Genomic DNA, 21301 nt, shown 5'->3' on the forward strand with positions numbered 1-21301 from the left:
TTAATGTATGTAAGCGCTTTGTAAATTGTTTAAACCGTAAATAAATAAATAAAGACGAAAAATATGCTATTTTGAGGGAGTGACTTACGTTAGGTCCATATCAAAAGTCCATTTTTTAAAGAATAAAACGTCCAAGCTAGGAAAGAGAACATTTCTTTGACTTTCATTGACCTTAATAAAATGCAGATGACTAGTGTCAAAAGCAAAAAATTTCAGTAAGTAAGTAACATTTTAAGAGATAGTAAAGTTGTGCGCAATTAAAATGTTGGTAGTACCACTAAACTAACCCCGTACCTTCGTGATCACGTCGGCTTACATTAGTTAATTAAGCCCAATAATATTATCCGGGGATAGAATTGACTTAGGACCGAAAAGAAAAAAAAATATCGTTACTAAATTTCAATGCTAATAATAAAAATGAAGGAATCTCAACGACTGTTTGAGTTGCGCGAAGATCAAACCTGGTTGGTAGCGTGCTCTGCTGATGTAAGCGGCCAGTAACAGTGTCGTCGTTAATAACTCGGACTGGATGGTCTCGGGAAAAAAAAATACTCGAGTGTCCAGAAGAGTCTCGGTCCGCGACGAGTCGGTTACGTAGGTGTACGACTTCCTACTGATCTGCCTCGCGATATAAAACCCTTAGAGAAGAACCCTAGTTAAGAAAGGCTATTATAAATATGTTCTTAATAAAGATAGATCAGACAGGAATTATTTACAAAATCCGAAAATTCGAGTGATATAGTGAAATAAAACAGAAATAGATTACCGTTACACGGGTTCTGAATTTCCATTGGACGTTAGGATTGCGGAGTCTACATCCGATTAATCGAGAAAGCGGCCCGATGTTTGGTGGGTTAACGAAGAGGAATTATTTGACTTCAATTTAAAATACGCAAGTAACAGAAATGAATGCCAAAGGTACCAAATTGCGGCATGCTCTGAACAAAATGGAGGAACGAGAAAAAAAACTTACCGCTGTCGGGCTGAATCTCCCCTTACGGGAAGTTGTAGTGTCGAAAGGAAAGGTAAAACAAACCCAAAACGCAAGATAAGGCACAACGACCAAATTAAACGCAGCATACAGGATCCAAATCCCTAAAATAGGTAAAACTTCAACAAAATTACGCACCTGTTGCTTGCAGAACCTCGACCAACGGGAAAATGAAGCCAGAAAAACGCGCGATTTGCGTATTTAGACCAAAGAACAAAATAGATAGGGTTGGGCTCTTCTAACGAATCGACATGGCTAATAGAGGCTGCATGTAACTGGAAAATTTTATAATAAATTGTTGTATCTGGGTAGCAATCGTCGAGATAGTAGGTACTAGAAATTTTCTCAGTCGAGGCATCCCTAAAGTAAAAAAGGAATCCTATCGGGTGGTGCCATGCATCGCTGAATAGTTCCGCAATTTGCCGTTTGATTCGAATGTAATTATTAGTAAAAAAAATGCAAGGAAATATTAAATTATGGCATGAAGACAGTGGCGGTATTTAGGGAGCGAAATAAAACTCCTCCGATCATGCTTACTAGACGTAGCGGTAACCAACGAAGAAAGAAGATCGCATACCGGCTGATTGACGTATGAATAAATAACCTCTCTGTCAGATCAATATTATTCAATATTATTTACTTCGCAAAGATTAACTTTAAAACAAACAGCCGTATGTAAGTAAGCAATTTTGATTTTAACTGCCAGTGAAGCTTCAAGAATAATTGCTGATTCTACCATATTTCATTACAGCTCAAACAACAGCAAAACAATAAGAACGAGAAAGGAGTCTTTAGCAAAAAGCAGTATCTGTAAGTAATGACCGATTTATCTTCCCAGAGAGAAAGAAGAAAACAATCAGAAATATAAAGTAACATTAATTTGAAGAAAAGTACCAAACACACTAGAATCGAATTAGCACGAGAAGCGTGATTTAATTAATAAAACCCAAATACACAGGTACTTTACTGAAAATATGACCTAAGAGTGAAATTGGAACGTAACAATAGTAATGTAAATTTTAGTCAGCAAATGAGTGTAAATCACGTCCAAGCGTCCAATATCTTTTTTAGGATTAATAAAATATTTGGAATCATAAATACAACAGATTTTTAAAAATTTCCTAGTGAAAATGCTATACTCTGTCATCAGTAACTGAGAAATAAACAAACTAAAAATTTTCAAATCGAATTTTCATTCCTCCTGAAAAACCATACGGCAGAGCGTTCGTTTGCATTTGTCGGTTTTCCCTCACCAGGCAAGTATTCAAATTGCCACTGAATCTCCGCCGATATATATAGTCGTTAGTCGCGGACGGGCTCCCCCTACTCCCTCACGACACAATATATAACCGCGTGAAGTCGCAAGTAATTTCCCATTCGGCGGTAAAGCGGAGAGACGCGCGCCAACCACACCCACGCAATTTATATTGTTACCCACCTGCATCGGTATCCGTTGGGACCCCTAAGCTGTTAGAGTTGTCGTTGATAAAGGCCTCCGTGGAATTGGTAAATGTCTGCGGGGACAGCGTGAGGTCAGGCCCGCTCGAAGAGTCGAACAGGTCGAAGGTGGCCGTCACTGCGTCGTTGCCGCCTGAAATTGAAAGGGTATAAGATGAGAACGGCGAGGGGCGGCGAAACTACCATCGGGATAAAAAGGATAAATGGGGTGCCGTCCCGGGAATAATAATGGGGCTTTACCGACGAAGGGATGAACTCGAAGGGTGACACATATTTGGGTCCCCCATTCCATCGACGAGAAGTTTTCTATTTGCTGGTTTCCGAGTTTGCTTAGATTTTCGGAAAAACAACAAACACCATTTTGAGCGACGGGGTCTGCAATTAATTTTTTACCTCACCCAAAATTGTAAAATTAAAAAATGTCAAGTAGTTCGTAGTAAGAAAACGGTGAACAAGTGGTTTTTAAATCAAGACACTAATCTAAGCCGTTGCAGCATATAGGTTATTACGAACGATTCTGGAGTAACGAAACTTCAAATAGTAAAAACATTATGTAAACGAACAATGCCAATATACTGTGACAAGATGTCTTTGAATTTACAATACTCACAGATTACTCAATTGAATTAAAATTAATAAAAATATTTTAAGAATACAAAAACCAGACCCAAATGTACGTGTGCCAAATAAAACGATCCACTGTACGATCTGGAAACCCATAGGAGATACGAAAAAAAAAAAGGTACAAAAGTGCCTGGAACTCTCTCGAAGATTTAAAATAATATAATTTTGTTGATACAGGGTGTCCCAAAAGTGTCTCCCGGACATCAACTTTGTTGTTTTAAATGGAATACCCTAAATATTTAGACAATTATGGAATCCCTGGTTAAAATAAAGGTAACTTTCTTAAGAAATTTCAATTCAAATTTTGCATAGTTTAGGCAGAAATTCGGGTATTGCAATGAAAATTTAATCATAGACTAAGGAGACTAAGGACACTACTCTATAAGTTTGGGAGATGCGTCTCAGCTTATACAGGCTGTCCCAAATAGGTGGAGGCAATGTGTATTGCAGAGGATGAACAATATATTGAAAATATATTACAATATCACCATATTTAAGTTTTTTTTTATTAGTTATTTGTTTCTGTTTTTTTCTGTTTTATAGATTTATTTATTCAAATTTGTTACCTTGTTTTGTGAGCTTATAAACTATAATCATTTATTTTTGTTATTAGGTATTTCCAATCGAACTGGATAATTAACTATTAAATGTTTCTTTAATGAGTTCTGAAGTTTTATTAAATCTGTTAAAGTGTGTAGTATATAGCCGATTTTTTCAAAATTTGCACTTATTAATGGACACCCTGTATTATTAGCAATAGTTTTTATTAAAACGAGTAGTATTATGTCTTTGCTATTTAAAAAATACTAATAATAATACTCAATATTAGTATTGACAACAAGTGGCCTAATGTGGGCAGCTTTAAATTTAACCAGAATTTATACGGGTGTTATATTAAACCTCGAATATCTCAAAAAGTAAGTAAGACATAATTACAAACTTAACTTATTTTTTGTCCTAGATTGGATATCTGAATAAAAATATAGGGTGTTCCAGTTGACAATCTTAAGATTTTGTTAACTGGATTCTCCGAAACGGCACCGCCTATTTGGGACACCCTGTATAAGCTAAGGCGCATCTGTTAAACTGATTGAGTAGTGCATCATTTGCTTAGTCTGTTGTTAAATTTTCTTTGCAACACATAACCTCAATTTCTGCCTAAACCATGCAAAATTTGAATAGGAATTTCTTAAGAAAGTGACCTTTATTTTAACCAAGGATTCAAATAATGTTGAAATAAAAATAAAACTATTTTAAATCTTCAGGAGAGTCCAAGAAACTTTTGTACGAAAGTTTTTCTATCGGTTTCCAAATCGTATAGTGGATCGTTTAATCGGTGTACAACTCGAATAACAGAAAAACACACACGGGAGAACTGAGATTGCGGTGCAAGTTTGGTAGAAGTAGCACAGCATAAAATGCGTTGTTACCAGGCAATCTCACTAGAAAAAGTACAATTTTAATGATGTCGTCTTTGGAGCAAACAGGAACAACTTTCTTAGCAACCCGAGCATGGAACTAATGGAAAACTTAATAACTTATTGCACTAAACTCAGAGGCAGATAAACGTACAAGTGTACAACTCGAATAACAGAAAAACACAGACGGGAGAACTGGGATTGAGGTGAAAATTTGGTACAAGTAGCACAGCATAAAATGCGTTGTTACCAGGCAATCTCACTAGAAAAAGCACAAGTTTAATGATGTCGTCTTTACAGCAAACAGGAACAACTTTCTTAGCGACCCGAGCATGGAACTAATGGAAAACTTCATAACTTATTGCACTAAACTCAGTGGCAAATAAACGTACAAGTGTACAACTCGAATAACAGAAAAACACAGACGGGAGAACTGGGATTGAGGTGAAAATTTGGTACAAGTAGCACAGCATAAAATGCGTTGTTACCAGGCAATCTCACTAGAAAAAGCACAAGTTTAATGATGTCGTCTTTACAGCAAACAGGAACAACTTTCTTAGCGACCCGAGCATGGAACTAATGGAAAACTTCATAACTTATTGCACTAAACTCAGTGGCAAATAAACGTACAAGTGTACAACTCGAATAACAGAAAAACACAGACGGGAGAACTGGGATTGAGGTGAAAATTTGGTACAAGTAGCACAGCATAAAATGCGTTGTTACCAGGCAATCTCGCTAGAAAAAGCACAAGTTTAATGCTGTCGTCTTTGGAGCAAACAGGAACAACTTTCTTAGCAACCCGAGCATGGAACTAATGAAAAACTTCATAACTTATTGCAATAAACTCAGTGGCAGATAAACGTACAAGTGTACAACTCGAATAACAGAAAACACACACGGCAGTACTGGGATTGCGGTGCAAGTTTGGTAGAAGTAGCACTGCATAAAATGCTTTGTTACCAGGCAATCTCACTAGAAAAAGCACAAGTTTAATGATGTCGTCTTTAGAGCAAACAGGAACAACTTTCTTAGCAACCTGATCATGGAACTAATGGAAAATTTCATAACTTATTGCACTAAACTCAGTGGCAGATAAACGACATAAAATAGTATATTAACGCTGTAGTCCGAAGTACCTCAAACGTCCTTCAAAACTCAAATAAAGACAATGGAAATTCAAAACATTGAAAGAACCTCCTATTGCATTTTACGGGCATTATATAAAAATGTCAGTGTACCGTAGATTACGACGCAGTAAAAATAAACTTGAGGTAGGGAATTAACGTTTCTTAAACCTCTTTTACGACGTTCCCGCAAACGCGAATAGAGTCCCCGCCCTATTTGTTCAGGAAACGTACAAATTACACACACACTCGGATGTTGTTTATGAAAGCGGGACATGCTGGGCCATTCCTCACGGGTGTACATTTAAATTTCACCCGCCTAGAGCCACCCCGCCTAATGGTTAGTTAACCCCGTTCCCGAAAAATTCGGAGCTCTAGGCGAAACATTCAATTTGCATAATTGAAAACACACAAGCCATTATCTTTTTCCGCTGGCCTTTCCGTTGATGTTTATATGAAAATGGAAATTCGGCGGTTAGCGTCGGGTCCAGCGGCATTGTACGAACGAGATGGCGCGGGATATCAATAAAAATCGTTTTATTTTCTTTTCATTACCGGCGGTTAGTGGCATCCATGTGCGTGATATTGGGCAAATTGTTGGTTTCGAACTGCAGGCAATGCAAAATGTATGTAAAAAAGATGAAAATTTCGCTTGCGTAGCGTTCGGAATGTCTTCGTCGCGGTCCTATTCCCCACTCAATTCCATTCCGTCGTCATTAGCAAAAGGTAATTCTATTATACGTGACGATCAAATGTAACGACCGCAAAACGGGTCAGGAATTTATTTTCAATTCCGTATCCAGTCGGTGGCTTGCTAGGGTCTGGCTCCGAGAGAGCGTACTTCAATTTAATAGAACGTGTGAAGGAGGAGAAAGGGAGGAGGCTTTTTCAATTTTCTCTCGGGCTCCTCGACGCGTTCACTTCACTCAGCTGCTAGTTTTTTTTTAAGGAAACGTTTTTTGACCTACTATACGATATGTTAATGAAATTACGTCACATTATATTTTCGTTTGAATGTGGGGGACAACGTTGTAGTGATGAAACTAATAACAACTTAAATTGCCACTGTTGTCCTTCCTTATCTTCAAAACTTCACTGACCACATATCAAAAGTTCTAAAGAAATTGTTCCACAATCTCTCAACGTCTTCGATCCGTCAATTACAAAATTCCATTTGAGATGCCAGGAGTTCACAGCATTCCATGCATATGCGGCAAAGAATACAACTAGGCTCAAAGAACATAAAAGAGCCTTAAAAGTAACACAAATAAACTCATCCGCAGTTGCCGAACACAATCACGAGACCGGTCATTAAATTTAATTAGATAAAACTAAAATTCTTACATATAATCAATTCTTCTACCAACGAAAAATCCGAGAGTCTATAGAAATCTATAAACAACCTAACAATCTTAACTGCGACCTGTCACAAAATGGGAATCCTGTCATCCGAGACGGTGTTTATGATCCTCATTTAGCTCCGCCACCCCCAAAAAATATATAAGCAGGTACAGAGTGGCCAGTTTCAGTCAAGCTCTGAAGTAGTCAACAGAATCATTGTCGAAACGTTAGCAAGTTGGACTCAGCAAAAACCAACCCAGAAGGAATCCAGAAGTTTTGTAAAAACTATATTGTATTGACTCCAAAGATATTTTCAATATATTTTTTTCATTCGTGTAATTGTTCTTCTGTGGTACTAAGAATTTGCTGTTGATCATTCATGTGACTGTTTTTGTTTGTCTTTTGACCAGTTGTCTGTCTGATTTTCTTGTACATATTAAAAGAGTCACGCCTGGCTTCTAACTGCTTTATAACAATATAAAAGCAGGTACAGTTTAATATGCAAGAAAGTTTCAGCCAAGCTCTGAAGAAGCCAACAGGATGATTGGCGAAACGTTAGTTAGTTCAAAGTCAACAAAAACCGACGCAGGAGGAATCCAGAAGATTTATAGAAAGTATAACTTAAATTGTCTTTATTTAACATATAGGTTACTAAAACCGTTCTTACTATTTGCTATAAGGAGGACGCTTTGATTCCCCAATCTACGAATCCTACTATATGAAGTCAGCACTGCAAGCCAAGATGGTCCATAACTTGGTTGCATGTTTTTCTCCATTAGTTTTTACCTTCGCCAGTCCTATTTTCTCTAAGTCCCTCCCTATCATATGCATCCACTTAATCTTGGCTCTTCCCCTCCTCACCTCACCTCACCATTTTTGCTTACACTATATGGGTTATAGATGCTTCATTATATGGATTGATTAATTCATTATTTTTTCTTTTTTCCCATACGTCTTCCACCTTTTTCCACCATATATTTCTCTTAGAAACTTTCTTTCTTTCTAGTAATCGCTGAGGCGCGATTGTTAGGCGTGCATATTAGCAATTATAAAATCCCAACCGTCCACGTTATAAGACATCACTTTAAGACCTTCCAGATTTTCCGAAAAAGTGTCAAGTAAGTTTCGTAAAGACTGAAAGTTGTCTCTGGTTGCATGAGGACAATTTTCTAGCGCCTTCCAATAATTGACAGTTCTAAGTCTTTTATTGTCTATCTATTTTTTAAACTATTGTATGCAATTAAGCAGTAATCGGCAATTAACGGTAATTTTTTTATTAAAGCAAGTGAGGGTCCAGAAACTATGGAAAGCAAATAACTAAACTTTTCGATATTGAGTAACACTCCACTCTTGTGTACTAAAGCATCAAACATTTCTAGCTACGTTAGAAAGTTTTGAATATCCTCAGTAAAAGGAATCAACTCGATTTTCGGTAAACAAAAATTTTCATTATTTGTATAAAAAAAAGTTGGATTAGTAGAAGTAGAGGCGGATACAAATTTGCTGTAAATTGTTTCAATTTCTAAATAACGCGTGGTGAAGTCATTTAATAATTTAGCCTCAACCTCTAATTTATCGTTATTGCCCGCTAAAGCAATTGCGATAGCAAAATGATATTTTTCGAAATCCCTTTTTAACCCCTTTACATTTTTATACCACATTTTAAATCATGTAAGACTGAGAGAATCAGCCGAAGCCTTTGAAGCACAATCTTCGATAGTTTTTAATTGATCTATAGCAATTTTTCTCAGCGCATTGGAGCGAGGAATTTTTTGTTCGTCGCTGAGTACCATTTTGCCCAATATTTCAAATATTTACGTAGTAGCAAAGAGAAGTAAAGTAAATGAAAGAAAAAATGTAAACAATGCACCTTGAAATGGATATTTTTATATCGCAAGTATATAGCCAGAAGACCTTCCACCTTCACCTATTGCGAACTGTTCTCACAATCGCTTTTTTGGGAAGAAGCAAAAGTAAATTAAACAGCAAATCAAGTAAGAATTTTAGTAGTGAAATTGCAAATCTAAAACATCCAAAACAACAACATCATCTAAACTCCAAACTCAGGCACTGCAAGCAAAACTTCCAATATAGTCGATCCGGCTCGAAGGACCAATATTTTTGAAGCGTGATTACGCTATATGTGAACCAGATAATTATGGAGAAGCGATTTCAATCTAGCATACGAGTTCTTTGCCCAAACCCCGTTCTGGATATTGCATAAAGCAAAATATAAAAGAATGTCTTTTTTTATATATTAATAGTTTTTATAGAGGACAAAAAGATTCGTAAGGAAAGGTTATTGGACAGAAATGCAGAAAGGGAAGAATTCGTGAGATTTACCAAGACGTTATTTATATATACGAAACAAGATGAAAATTAAAATTAAATGAGACTTGTTGAGGCAGTAAATAATAAAATAAATATACAATGAAAACTTATTATTAAACTAAACTAAATTTAAAAATTAGGAGGGAAACCGAACAGTTGCCGTTCTTTTGAATTCAGTTTCCATGTTTCAAAATCATATATGACTACAGACCTTATTATTGTTTTACGAGGTTAGCGCCAAAATTTCCCGACCTGACATAGATGCATGCAGCTCCAGTATCACGATAAAACTTTAACTTTTTTTAAATATATATCTTAGTATGCTGCGAAAAGAAAATTGAAGTCTTGCGTCAAATAGTTTTTTATTGACAGCATTTTAAACAAGACGTGTCCGAAAAATTGTCGCAAATAACGCAAATTGAGTATAGAGCAGTCATAAAGTTTTTGACAAAAGAAGGGTTAGCAGCTAAAATTATTAAAGAAAGGGTGGATGGTGTGTACGGTAAAAGTTTTCCTTAGTATTCTGTAGTGAAAGTATGGGCAAAATGTTTTCGAATGGAGCAGAAGTCCCTTGAAGATGGTTCAAGATCTGGTCGACCAATGGAGGTCATAACGAAATATATTGTTGCGATTGTGTCAAGGAAATCTCAGAAATTACTAAGCTTTCTGATACAAGTGTTCATCGAATCCTGCATGATCATTTAGGTATGCATAAGGTTAGTGCAAGATAGGTTCCTAAAAACCTTTCGGCTATTTAAAAACAACGCGGTGTCGAGTATGCGCGGTCTTTTTTGGAAATCTGTGCGTCGGAACCGAAGCCTGTGATAGAAACTATTGTGACGGGAGATGAAACTATAGTTCTCTATTGTGACCCTCTATCGAAAAAATAATCAATGGAGTGGCGTCATAAGGGTGAAGCACCTCCAGAGTCTGGCAGTCAACAAAAAAGTTGATGATTACGATCTTTTGGGATCGTGAAGGAATTCTTTTGATAAATTTTAAAGAAACTAATACCACTGTCAATGGTAAATATTACGCAACATTATTACATAAATTGCGAGACTGCATACGTGTAAAACGTAGAGGAAAACTGACCAGAGGCGTGCGTCTTTTGCACGATAATGCACCTGTTCATACTGCTGGTGTTGCGCAAGCTGCCATTTTAGAGTGTGGGTTCCAACAGATAGATCATCGTCCCTATAGTCCAGATTTGGCCCCCAGCGACTATTATTTGTTTGGATATTTGAAAAAGGACTTACGTGGACAGCGGTTCAACGACGAAGTTCAGTTAAAAGAGGATGTTTTAGCTCACTTTGCAGACAAAACAAAAGAATATTTGTTTAAAGGAAATGAGTTGTTATTAAAAAGATGTAATAAGTTTATTTAAGTTAAGGGGGATTATATCGAAAAATAATAAAACATTGTTACTCTACTTTCATATTCAGGCCGGGAAATTTTGGCGCTGCACTCGTATATATTCCCTTCTCTAACGATTTTTGATTTCATATTAGAAGTGGTGAAATGTCAATTGTCAATGTCAACCAGTTGAAACTTTGTGACACTAGAAAATGAACCCAATGGAGTTCAATTTTTTTTTCTTATAAATAAAAAACGCAGTTTAAGGAATGATGATTGATTCAGTTTCTGATAATCGCTATTTCAGGTTTGGATTGGTAAAAGGACCTTTTCAATAATTGCATTTACTTTCATCCTTTGGACTGATTAAACCGATGTAATGCAGTACACTATTATTGCCGAAAAAAAAAACTTTCTAGTGTTAGTTAGAAGAGAAAATAAGACTGGAAGCTTTGGTAACTCGATGCCATAGCCAACCGAAGTTATTATTCTACCCCAATCCGTGAAAAAGTGAAATTAATCAGTACTAGAATAGTACATTAGGCAACAAGTGCGGTAAACTGTATTTGACTCACGAGTTTATTTGAGACGAACGGAGCGAGTGTTTAGTAAACGAGGAAAGTTTACCCAAGGTGTTGCACTGACGCGGTAAAGTGACGCTTCTGGCACGCAAGATCTGTGTGTCATTAGGGATTTTGCAGACGGGAGTAGAAAAATTAATTTCAAGTTATTTGAGTGTTTATTATTTAGATTGTCCAAGTAATACCTCCTACCATTAACTCTATCAAACCCTACTCAGTGGCGCCTTCTCGAGATAAGTATCGAATGGTCCAGTTTTAGTCGAAAAGCAGGGCTCCATGGTAAAGCATTCATTTCGGTTGCCGGTGGAGGTGCGGGTACAGGTCGCTCATTGTAATATGAAATCTGGGAGGCATTCTTCTCGTTAGGATTCATTTAATAAATTCTATGATGTCATCTGAATACTACTTGATATAAAGAATTCATAAGAACTTATGGGTCAAATTTGAAGAGCGCATAAAATAAGAACGAAGCGGAGGTCGGAATGGGAAGTCGCAATAAAAAAACGAAGGGCCCTAATAGAAAATATACCCTAAATCTTTTCCAGACGTTACCTTAACCGCCACCAAAAGCGCCGTACGATAAATCCTGCCCGACTAAAGTGCAAAACCCGATAGAAGTTTGGGGGGCGGCACTGGGCACGGTCCCGTTTTATTTTTGTCTAACGCGAAATTTATACGCCCATTCCAATTTATAAATGATGATATTGAGGCAGCGGACTATTTATTCTCGGATAGTTTGTTGAAATATTACGGGTCTGGCGGATTATATCCGATGCAGAGACGGGAAGTGAAATTTGTGAACCGAAAATTCATCCGATATTTTTTATTGACGTAAAGATCTTTGAAGATGTTCTCGAAAAATCTCGTAATTACTTTTAGTGGTGTTAGTTAGATTACCGGTAAATGACTATTAGTTTTTATGTTTACAAAACTTCTGGTTGTTGATAAACAGCATAGAATAGAACAGTTGGCTTCTTCTCCTTCTTCTTCTCTTCTTCTCTATACCTCCAGTGTATTCTTTTGCCGCACATGCTGTAAACTCTTGGTGTCTCAAACGGAATTTGAATTTGACGGATTGAAGGTGTTGGGCTAGTGGTTAATCTGGTTTTAACATTATGGTAGTGGTGTTTTAAATTTAAGGAAGGACAACGGTGGCGAGGGTAGTGTTGCTTTCGAGCTCATTTTCCTTTGAAAGAAGTGAGTTCTGTGATATAGAAGAGCAGATGTAGTGTGTTTTAATTTTGAGAGGGTTGATTCTTGGGCCAGATGTTGATGTGACAGGGCATTAAGGTATTTGTCTGTTTTTCTGGAAACAAAATGACTCTGTGGTAGGACTGATTTTATATTAATAAGGGTATCTAAGAACGGGAGATTATTATAAGTTTCAAATTCAATGGTAAAATAATTTTGGTGTTAGATGGAATGTGTAGACGGCTTTAGGGTTTTGAGTAATGCTCTTAACGAGCATTCTTCAGTTAAGATACTATTACCGTAGCCTGTGGAAGGTTAACTATTAGTTTTTGATCTTTTATTTGTGTTTTATTAATTTTATTACGTAAACGAAATGTGTACCGTATTGCAATCGGTTTAAGTTTTATTTCGTAATTCCCTAGCTAAACGAATTGAGGTGCTTTACACTAGTAATAAACGAATTGTTCGCTGGAAGTTGAAACTTGTTTCTTCATTTAAGAAACTGCACCGAACTTTCAGGACGTATATTAATATTTAAAAAGACTATTCAAAATTTAAAGGTGTATAAATAACAATTAATTAATAGATTCGAAGATTGTGCAAAAAGTGAAACGAAAAATTTTTATCTCTTCAAGTTTTTTGTAACAAGGCGTAGGCGTAGGCGGAATCAAACATGAGATTACTGCATGGTAAAGCAGAATATCTTTTTATTTTAATTAAGGCGGGGATTAATGGGAGTTATGTGGTACCAGAAATGTCTCAAGATAAAAACCTTAATAGTGACTGCCAATCTGGTCAGCGGGGCGGAAATAGGAAGAAGCTGTAGTTTAATTTCGTTTTACTTCCTATACGCACACCTTAATTGCTAACTAAGGTACATTTTTATTTTTTTGTGTCAGTTATTTTAATTTATTGCAATTCAACTACTGATTAGCGGATATTGTTCTAGTGTTTTGTTAACTAATACGCAAAGCGTTGTTTAATCTCAAACCTTTTCCATAGACTTTTCAATTGTTTTTTAGCATAGCTTTTTTAAAATATTTCAATTCAAATTCCAGTCAAAGCAGTTGTGCAATTACGTCACGTATAGTGACGTAATTAAAAATGATCCGTATGTCTTAACTTTATAGCTATAATGCGACCAAAAATATAATGAGTTGATTCCCAACAGATGTTTATTCTGCATTAAGTAGGTCTTGCTTGAGATGGACCGTAACAAATATTTGTGAAAACTTGAGAATTTTATTTGAAACGTAAATGGACCGTTTTAAATTTGATTAAGCATGAGGCTGCGGGGTATTTTCGTTTAGTACAAGCGTTTATTTTAACATCAGGTGATACTTATCGTTTTTAAGAGTTTAATATAAATTGCAATGTGTTCGTATATATTACGGAAGAATTTGACTGTGATCCTTCCAGTAAGTACGTATTTATATTCTTGATTTTCGAACTTTTACCCTGCGAGGTTGTTTGCACTGGATAATTCAACTTTCAGCTTCTACTCTATTTATCTTACAGGTAAGTTTGAAAAAATAATCATTTAGGTATTATGTGCCTGTCGATTAACAATTGTAACAACAACAGTCTAGATAAAGTTACGTCATAACAATACAGATAAATATTTATTTAGAATCTTTCAATTAAACATTTTTTGAAGGTTGTTGTTTTTTAAAGCAAATGGAATGGAGACATGGAAAACAACGCAGAAGTTGAAGACGAAGTGGAGATGGTGGTCGAACCTAATCACAATTTAGAAGATGAACTACCTCAGCAAATAAAGAAATGGATTCATTTGTCTTCGGATGCTAAACAAATTGTTTTGAATATTTACAATTTTATAAGAACTTCAGCAATAAAAACAAGTGACATGAACATAGTTGCTGTAAGAAAAATTGTTCCAAATGGGACAGTCAAGAGGAAAGTGAGAGGAGAAATTTTGAGGGCAAAATAGGCCAATAGTGTATTTAGATGAAAAGTGGTTCGACACTCACGACGCAGTAAAAAAAGGATGGTGTGATAATAGTTACAAGTGTGTACTAAACGTGCCACCTTCACATGGAAAAAGCATTATAATTCTTCATGCTGCGCCCAAAAATGGTTGGGTGGAAGATGCCCTATATTACTCCCTTATCATTGTATATTTAACCCGATTAAGATGATGTGGTCTGAGTTCAAAACGCATATAAGAACAAATATCACTGCACCAAAATTTAGTGACAGTAAACGTAATTCGGCACGAGTTAGCTAAAATATCAGTATAAATCTGGTCTAACTGTGAAAACGCGTTATAAAAGATTAAATATTCATAGAGAACGATTAGTTCCCGAGTTGATCATTGAACTAGGTGACGACAACAGCGATAGTGATGATTTTTTAAGTGACTGATACTTTATTATTATTATATTTAATGTTTTGTATATTAATAATGATACTATATTGAAACTTAATGAAATGGAACATAATAAATTGTTACTTTGTACTAATTTTTTTTATACATGGTTCAAGAATAACTGTAGGCAAAGTTAATCACAGTTGTAAAAGCACTATATTTCTGGTCGAAGTATACCATTTTTAGATGCGGATTTTAAAACTAACAAACAAAATTCATGTGTCAATTACGACATTCAGCAATGAAGTAGATGAAGATGTCATGCTATGACGTAACTGCACAATTGCTATGGCTGGACTACAACTTTTAATCCATTTAACCTGTCGCGTATGTTTAATGGCGTAAAAGTAACTCATTGCCCTGTAGGACACGGTCATTTCGTCAACATAGTACATTCTCTCGCGTGTTCTCCATAATATGACATCGCAATCATCCGACGTCAAATTAAATTCGCCTCTGCAATCCCTCCCCGCGCCCGCCACTCGAATACGATGCAATTTAAATAGGCACGACAGCATAAAGTTTCACGTTGCGAAGTCGTCGCCGTCGCGGTATCTGAATATGTTTAATTTCCATACCTAATGGAATTTTGAATGGCCAAAGTCCGACCGGTCGGAATTATTCAAATTTTCCATTTCAGAAGCGAGACGAGATATATAAAAAAACAGTCGAAACGGACTCGCCGTTTCCCACCGCGGAACAAAAAAAAATCTCCCGCGAGTCGTCGTCGTCATTCGGACCGAAATTAAAAATTACGATGCGAAACAAGCAACTTTTTGCAAACGAAAGAAATTAACAACGCGCGCGACGTAACGCAAATTAAGTCGCCATTGTGCCGGAATTTCTTTGACGCGTCTGTGGGATTCCGGACGCGCCGCCGCCTGCCATATTAAAACGTGGTTTTAATTTTATCGCGACAATCGCGGCAACAATTCAGATCGCGGCTCGTTAACGGCTAAAATGGGCGCGCAACAAAACGTGGACCCAGCAAAACGACCGCAATGAACGCTAAATCATAGATTTTGGGATTTATTTCTTTTTACCGTTCTAAATGATATAATTAGAATACTTTTTACAAAACTTCTGGATTCCTGAAACTCTTTCAGTCAAGCCCTGAAGAAGCCTGATGATTGGCGAAACGTTAGGAAGTTCGACTCAACAAAAACCGACGCGAGTCCAGAAGTTTTGTAAAAAGTATTACAGTAGCCTGTGAAAGTTGCTTTGAAAAAAAATAGAACTTTATGTGGCACCATTTTGAAAAAAATATTTTCATGTATTCTATATAATCCCAATAATAATACGTGGCAGTAAGAAAACTTATTTTTGTGAATTTGACAAACTATTTTTGAAAATTAAAAATAGAAAATATTTTCTAAAAAGCATGTTTGTCTACGATCTGATTTTGCTTTAGATTTTACCATTTAGCAGAAATAAAATTACACATCGTTATAGGTCCGTAAGTGTTATATTTTCTAAATCGTTTACTAGTCTCTACTACTCATCCAAAAATATATCAGAACACATGGAATATGATATAAGACAGTGGAAACACTCTCAACAGTTCGGGTAACAACATTCTTCATTCTGAATTAAATTTATACTTTGGCAATTGTTAAAAACGAATAGAAGTTTGGCTCCTCATAATTTGATTCGAGACTGTATTTTTGTATTGCTTAAATTTCACCATGATTATGTAGTTTCCTTTTATATTTTTTGGAATTATTTCTCTGAAAGCAGGGTGTTTCTTTTTTCGATGTATAGAACTTTAAGTTGGCATTACTGTTCAAGATGGCGACTGATTTAACAGCTGTCAAGTGATTTATTCTCAGTTTGGTTTGGCAATTCATCATTAGTAGACTCACGCCTGAACAACGCTTGCAAATAGTGCAATTTTATTTCGAAAATAATGGTTCTGTGCGGAATACGTATCGCGCACTACGTACATTTTATCGTCGACAAAATCGTCGATCAGAGCAGTTAATTCGATTAACCATCGAACGTTTTCGCACCACGTTTACTCTTACGGTGCGTACAGAAGAAGCTATTGCTGCTGTAGCATTGAGGAAGACCCCAATGAGTCCATCCGCCATCGAGCACAGGAATTGGATCTGTGTCCATCCACATTATGGAAGATTTTGCGGAAGAATCTTGGTTTACGTGCTTACAAAATCCAACTCGTGCAAGGTGTTCCCGATTTTCATAAGCGAATTTTGTTTAGAGATGAAGCGCACTTCTGGTTGAATGCTAATCCTCAAGTGTATGTCGAAACACCGTTACATCCAGAAAAACTGACTGGCCAGAACGTTACAGTCAATGGTGATCGGTATAGAGCTATGATTACTAACTCTTTCATTCCTGAATTGAATAACCATGATGTCCAGGAGATGTGGTTTCAACAAGACGGCGCAACATGTCACACAGCTCGCGCCACACTTGATTTATTGAAAGACACGTTTGGTGACCGCCGAATTTCACGTTTCGGACCTGTGAATTGGCCTCCAAGATCTTGTGATTTAACACCGCTAGACTACTTTCTGTGGGGCAATGTAAAGTCATTGGTCTATGCGGATAAGCCACGCTTGACCATTTGGAAGACAACATTCGTTGTGTTATTGCCGATATACGGTCACAAATGTTGGAACAAGTCATCGAAAATTGGACCTCCAGATCGGACTACATCCGCGCCAGTCGTAGCGGTCATATTCCAGAAATCATATTTAAAATGTAATGCCACAAGTTATCTTTCGGATAAATAAAATTCTTAAAAAAAAAAAAAACTTAAAGTTCTATACATCGAAAAAAAAACACCACTTAGTATACTTTTTTAATCTCGACAATTATTAGTTCTATTTTAGGTTTCAAATCAAAATGAAAATTATTTTATTCTCTAAAAAATGCAAAGTCAAATAAGAACCGTTATTATATTACGGAAATGAAATATCAGTAATGATTTCGTGAGAAATTTTTAAGTGCGTATTCAAGTGACTACTTAGACGTATTTTTTAAGTAAGCGTTTTGAGTTTATTTACCATTAATTTAAATTTCGTCAAATTTACAAGGGTTTTAGAAAAATGAAAACTTTACAATATCCAGGATGAGTCAACCATAGAGTAAAGTTAATTATTTAGTTGGTCTCAAAAGTAATGTGAAAATTGTAAATACAAAAGTTGTAAAACTTGTTGGAATGCACAATTTTAAATTATTTTAAAGTATACAGGGTGTCTTTAAAAAACCGCGACAAATAAAACATACACTGAAACTGTTTTAGTCAAGACGCAGGAGGTATTCAGAAGTTTTATAAAAAGTATTAGAATAGCTTGTGGAAGTTTCTTTGAAAAAAAAAATTAATTAGAATTTTGGGTGGCACCATTTTGAAAAAAATATTATCGTGTATTCTATAAAATCTCAATAATAATCCGTGGCAGTAAGAACATATATTTTGGTTAATTCGACAAACTATTTTTGCATATTGCTACAAGAATTCCTTATATGAAATCGTGATTGCATTTGAATTTTAAAATGTTGCCAAATTATTCGGAATAAACAGAAAATATTTTCTAAAAAGCATGTTTGTCTATGATGTAATTTTGTTATATTTAAATAAAAAAATTATAAAAAATTAATAATAATTAAAAATGGACCCTAATATAGACAAATGCATTACTGAGAATTTTATATTTAATTTAATTTGTTTGACAATAATTATACTAATAATAAGATTCGTTAACAGAAAATAAAATAAATTGGCATAATCAATTACATGAGTCCAATTCATGTCCGCAAAATGGGATTGAAGGCAAATTAAATTTAATCAAAATTCAGCTCCGAAAATATCTGCAATGATATATGGAAAAAGCGTCGATATAGAGCATTATTTCAAGGTAAAATTAAACAATGTGTTAAGGATAAGGTGTAAGATACTATGTATCACCTTATAGGCTGCCGCTTATAATTTCTTAGGAAAGGATTTACATTTAGAGTTTTAAAATTGTTTGGAACATTGCTGTGTGAACTTCTCGATGACAATGCGGGGAGATCCATCTTGCGGAAATGACATTTGTTGGATCTTGTTGGAATAACTTTAAAGTGTTTTATTCCACCCCACACATTAATTGACCAATGGTTTTGGTTTTGCACCTCCAAAATAGATTTGGGTAGATTTTATACATTTATTTAATCATTTGTTAGGTAAAAATTTGACAATGTCATTTTGACATGACCAACTAATATTACAGCAATATTCTAAGACAGAAAGAAGGGTAAATATTGGAAACGTTAATATAAATGGCAAAATATTAAAAAAAGGTATTTTTAATCAAAGTTTTAGGTTTTTGTAAGATTTTTACTCTTTAAGAAAATCTAGATTTTTCAATTTAAAATAATCCAAATATATTCGATTATTTTGAACAACTTTCTTGCAAGTGTGAAAACTAGAATTTTTTTAGAAAGAATAAAATATTGGAAACACTATCAGGTTTAGTTGTGTATCATTATTAACAAAAAAAAACTAAATAATCTTAAAGGGTATTTAAAATAAAATTTAAATGTATATTTTATTCGTCACGCTTTTTTGAGACTTTAAAATAATTTAAAATTGTGCATTCTAACAATCTTTTTAACTTTACTCTATAGTATGATATCATCGTGTATATTGTATGGTTTTCAGTTTTCAAAAACCCTTGTAAATTTGACGAAATTTAAATTAATGGCAAATGAACTTAAAACGCTTACTTAAAAAATTTAACTAAGAAGTCACTAATAGAAAACTTAATAGAATTATGGATCTTATTTTTGCCTTTATCATTGTGGTTTCTCGAATGATTTTGTATTTTTCAGGGAAGAAAATACTTTTTACTTTGTTTTAAAACCTAAAATAGAACTAATACTTTTCAAAATTAAAAAAGTGAAAACGAGAAAATAATTCCAAAAAATATAAAAAGAAATTACATAATCATGGAGAAATTTAAGAAATACAAAGATACAAAATAAATTAAATTTAAAGATAAGTATACTAGGAGTAAGTATATACGAGATGCAATTCAGGTGAGAATATGTTTTTAAAAAATGCCAAAGTATAAAATTAATTCTTAGTGAAGAATCATTATTACCCGAACCTAGAGTGTTTCCTTCGACTTTCTCATGTCATATTGTATGTCTTCTGGTAGATTTTTGAGTATGAGTAGTAGATATTAGTAAACGATTTAGAAAATCTTACACTTACATTTATTTGACACTTACACTTATTACATTTTATTTCTGCCAAATTGTTTAAAATTTTGCTCTGTCTCGGAAGTTATACGTAAATTATGGAAATGTGGAACAGCACTGTTTGTCTGGAGTTTACATTTCATTTGACGACGTGTCGCATACGGAAAATTATACCGACACAGATTAAAATATCTCGGAGAAATAAAAAATTATTGGTCAAGCTATAAAGCGGCTCAAAGCGAACAAATTGAGGTGCCCCTCGGGACACGATCCCTTTTAGGTTAGTACAAATTCGATGCCGACTTTTTTTTCTCCATAAAAGCCAGAATAGACGTCATTAGTGTCCGATTCATTCATTCATGGTGGAGGTACGCGTCAGGATTAAGAAATTCTTCAGAACCTCAGGAAGGCAATAAGAATAATAGAAGGACAACTCCGAGACCACAGCCGCTGGGAGTGTAAGTAAAAACTGCAAACCAGACGAAATCAACTACACCAAGAAGCTGAAGTTGTGGACTCTAATCAGAGAGTTGAAATTAGGTAAAGACTTTACCATAGACAATAAAAAATGACGCTAATGCCATTATACTGTTATAATAGATCTCAAAACAATTAACAGTTAAGGGTCTTTTTTAACTTAGTCTTATACAATTAGTCTATAGCATAGGGGTCTCATCGATGGAGTTATACGTTGATTGAGGAGGAAGGACTCTTTCAGATAAAAAATCCTTGTACGATTAAAAACAATGATTGTGAGGACAAAAACTGGCTCTATTTATCCAGCCCCCTCCTAGGCGACGAAGACGCGTCTGGCAATACGGAAGTATTGATTGCATCCACACCTTTCATGCCCATAACTCAACCAGCAGGCGTTTTCTTTTGAACGCCTCGGCCTGATTTCATTAGGAGATTTAAATTACGATCTCGGGAGCGGCGGGCCAAACAACGGGGACCCACCTTGGCTCTCCCCTCTGTCGCCCGTAGACGGGGCAACGCGTAACGGTGCTTTATAACGAAGAAAATATAATAAAGCCCTGCACTCTGGGAAATTTAATAACTGTAATAACTTTAATTTATCTTGTCTCGTGTCTGTACACCCAAACAGAAAGAAAACCAATTTATTTATAAAATGTACTGCCTGGCTCCGTCGCTGTTGCCGCCGCCGCCTCGCCCCTCCCAGTTGAAAGTTCCGTAATGAAAAGATGTCGGCGTTGAACGGACGCGACGCTGAAACGTCTGCGGAGACGGCGGTTTTATTCCTGTCAAAAGGTTGACCCGAATTTAAT

At 35.5% G+C, this 21301-nt stretch overlaps 1 protein-coding gene across 6 annotated transcripts in view; it reads right to left on the reverse strand.

The window, feature by feature from the left end:
• Positions 1-21301, reverse strand: part of LOC132701551 (uncharacterized) — a 731275-nt gene that overhangs the window by 115320 nt on the left and 594654 nt on the right. For all 6 annotated transcript variants that reach the window (XR_009618790.1, XM_060669616.1, XM_060669597.1 and 3 more), the window contains one exon: positions 2430-2582. Coding sequence is in view for 5 of the 6 variants with exons in the window: in XM_060669616.1 (XP_060525599.1) it covers positions 2430-2582 (153 nt within the window). In the remaining variant the exon portion in view is untranslated. The remainder of the gene's footprint in view (positions 1-2429; positions 2583-21301) is intronic.

The sequence above is a fragment of the Cylas formicarius genome, unplaced genomic scaffold (assembly GCF_029955315.1).
Source record: "Cylas formicarius isolate icCylForm1 unplaced genomic scaffold, icCylForm1.1 PGA_scaffold_10__41_contigs__length_53128322, whole genome shotgun sequence".
Taxonomy (NCBI): domain Eukaryota; kingdom Metazoa; phylum Arthropoda; class Insecta; order Coleoptera; family Brentidae; genus Cylas; species Cylas formicarius.